We start from the raw sequence: 2,219 nt of genomic DNA on the forward strand, positions 1-2,219 counted from the left end.
TTGAATTAAAAATAACTAACTCATTAAATAACTTAAAATTAAAGAATATCTTGAATTAAAAATAACTAACTCATTAAATAACTTAAAGAATATCTTGAATTAAAAATAACTAACTCATTAAATAACTTAAAGAATACCTTGAATTAAAAATAACTAACTCATTAAATAACTTAAAGAATATCTTGAATTAAAAATAACTAACTCATTAAATAACTTAAAGAATATCTTGAATTAAAAATAACTAACTCATTAAATAACTTAGAATTAAAGAATAACTTAAAATAAGTCAGTTTTAACTCTAATCCCACACATTTGTTGACTGCAATGTGTATTGTTGTTTTAGGGTCCTCACCTCCCCTCCAGGATAACGATAAAGATATTTCTCCTGATCCCTCATGGCAAACTCCTCTGGGTACTTGGCTTCGATTTCTGCATAGGTCATTTCTTCACAGACCCCCTGAGGGAAGGAAAAACCGGTCACCACAAACCTCATTTCATCAGAGAGATGAAAAACTCATTTCATCAGAGAGATGAAAAACTCATTTCATCAGAGAGAGGGAAGGAAAAGCAGAGGCTGAGATCAGGGATCCCTTTATGGCATGGAAATTTGAGGTGCTGCATCTGACCCAGCCCTGCCCCCAGTGTGGGCTCCAGGGTGGTTTGAAGAGGCTGGGCTTTGGTTTTATCCCAAAACCAAAAATAAGGGTGACATCCCTGGGGTTTGCAAGGGATGAAAAATGAGCCCTCGCTTCCTCAGCAACCACCCTGCAATTTCCTGAGAGAAAGTGCGGGAGCAGCGACCTTTGCCCAGCCAGGAGGGTGTGACAGATGTCTGGGATGCTCGGTGTTATTTTCCTCCTCCACACCAGCTGGAATGTCCCCAGCAGCACCTGGCAGCTCTGAACACCCTCAGCCCTGCACCAAACCACCCCAAAGCTCATCCTGGATGGCTGAGATCCATGATACAAAAACATGGCTACAAATCAACAGAAAACACCTGGCTTTATGGGCATTAATCTGGCTTTAAACATTATTTCCCACCTAGAAAAGCTGATTTTAAGCAGCCTCTCACTCACAGCATCGATCTCGTTGAGGATCTTCCACTGCTCGTAGAGCACCCCCAGGGACTCGGCTGTCTGGATTGTCCTCTTCAGCTGGCTCGTCCACACCTTCAGGTCCACGATCTCCTGCTCCTCCAGGAACTTCTTCAGTGCCTGGGAAAACTGGGGGGAAAAGCTCCAGGTTAGGAGGGTGATGCCTTGTTGGGCTCCCTAAAAACAGAGGCCAGGCAAAATGAAGAGAATAAATGGCAGTTCTATTGATTGAGGGGCCTCCAGGTACATTTTGGGCAGGCAAAGCCTCTCCCAGGGGCTGCACACAAAAATGGACCACGGGGTCACAGGTTTCCACACTTTTATAAGTCTGGTCCATTTACATATTGGGGGTTAATTTTCCAATTCCAGCTTCAGGTAATGAAGTCATTTACCCCAGGTTTGCTCCCCCCACCTCACTTTTGTTTCCATCTCTCAGGGCCTGAGGCAGAGAGGTGTCCTTGATCCCCAGGCCTGGAGAGGAATTTTGTCTGATCAAAATGGGAAAGCAGCAGCTGACACTGTGTGTGGACTTCAGAGTTCTACATGAAAGAACTGCAGGATTGCAAACAGATGGAAAATATAAAAGCTGAAACCCTGAGGCATCAAGGGGCAGGGGAAGCTGCAGCTGCTCAGAGCATCACTGGGGGCTGCAGTGGTGAGAATTCAGATTTTAGCCTTTACAGTTTTCAAATCCTGTACTCCATTAGTGCCTAACTCTGAACTCCAAATAAAGAGTTAACTACTGTCTCCACATTTGGGTCAGACAAAATGATCCCTCTGGGCCTGGAACCCAAAGAAACCCTGCAGCTTCAGGCCCCAAATAGTGAAAACAAAAGTGAGCTGGGGGTAGCAAACTGGGGGAACATACCTTCATTACCTGAAGCTGGAATTGGAGAATTAAGCCCTGATATGCAAATGAACCAAACTTATTTCAGTCTGAAGAACTCATGACCATTGTCCATCATGGGTGTAGCCTCTGGGAGGCTTCTGACTGCCCAAGGGGTATCTACAGAAGGCTTTTAATAAATGCCAACCCTTATTCTTTTCATCTTGTCCAGCCTCTGTTCCAGGCAGCCACTCCAGGGAATCACCCCCAGCCCCCAGGGCACAGCCCCCAGCCCCCAG

General features: G+C 44.8%; 2 protein-coding genes across 8 annotated transcripts in view; one reads left to right on the plus strand and one right to left on the minus strand.

Moving 5' to 3' along the window:
- The window catches only part of PLEKHA6 (pleckstrin homology domain containing A6), a 150,689-nt gene that overhangs the window by 54,662 nt on the left and 93,808 nt on the right, over positions 1-2,219 (plus strand). The window lies entirely within an intron of this gene.
- PFKFB2 (6-phosphofructo-2-kinase/fructose-2,6-biphosphatase 2) overlaps positions 1-2,219 on the minus strand; it is a 24,411-nt gene that overhangs the window by 18,841 nt on the left and 3,351 nt on the right. For all 7 annotated transcript variants that reach the window (XR_001525034.3, XR_004500297.1, XR_001525032.3 and 4 more), the window contains 2 exons: positions 1,077-1,223; positions 353-457 (listed from right to left, as the gene is read on the minus strand). Coding sequence is in view for 4 of the 7 variants with exons in the window: in XM_015650629.3 (XP_015506115.1) it covers positions 353-457; positions 1,077-1,223 (252 nt within the window). In the remaining 3 variants the exon portion in view is untranslated. The remainder of the gene's footprint in view (positions 1-352; positions 458-1,076; positions 1,224-2,219) is intronic.

Source organism: Parus major, chromosome 26, assembly GCF_001522545.3.
Source record: "Parus major isolate Abel chromosome 26, Parus_major1.1, whole genome shotgun sequence".
NCBI lineage: Eukaryota > Metazoa > Chordata > Aves > Passeriformes > Paridae > Parus > Parus major.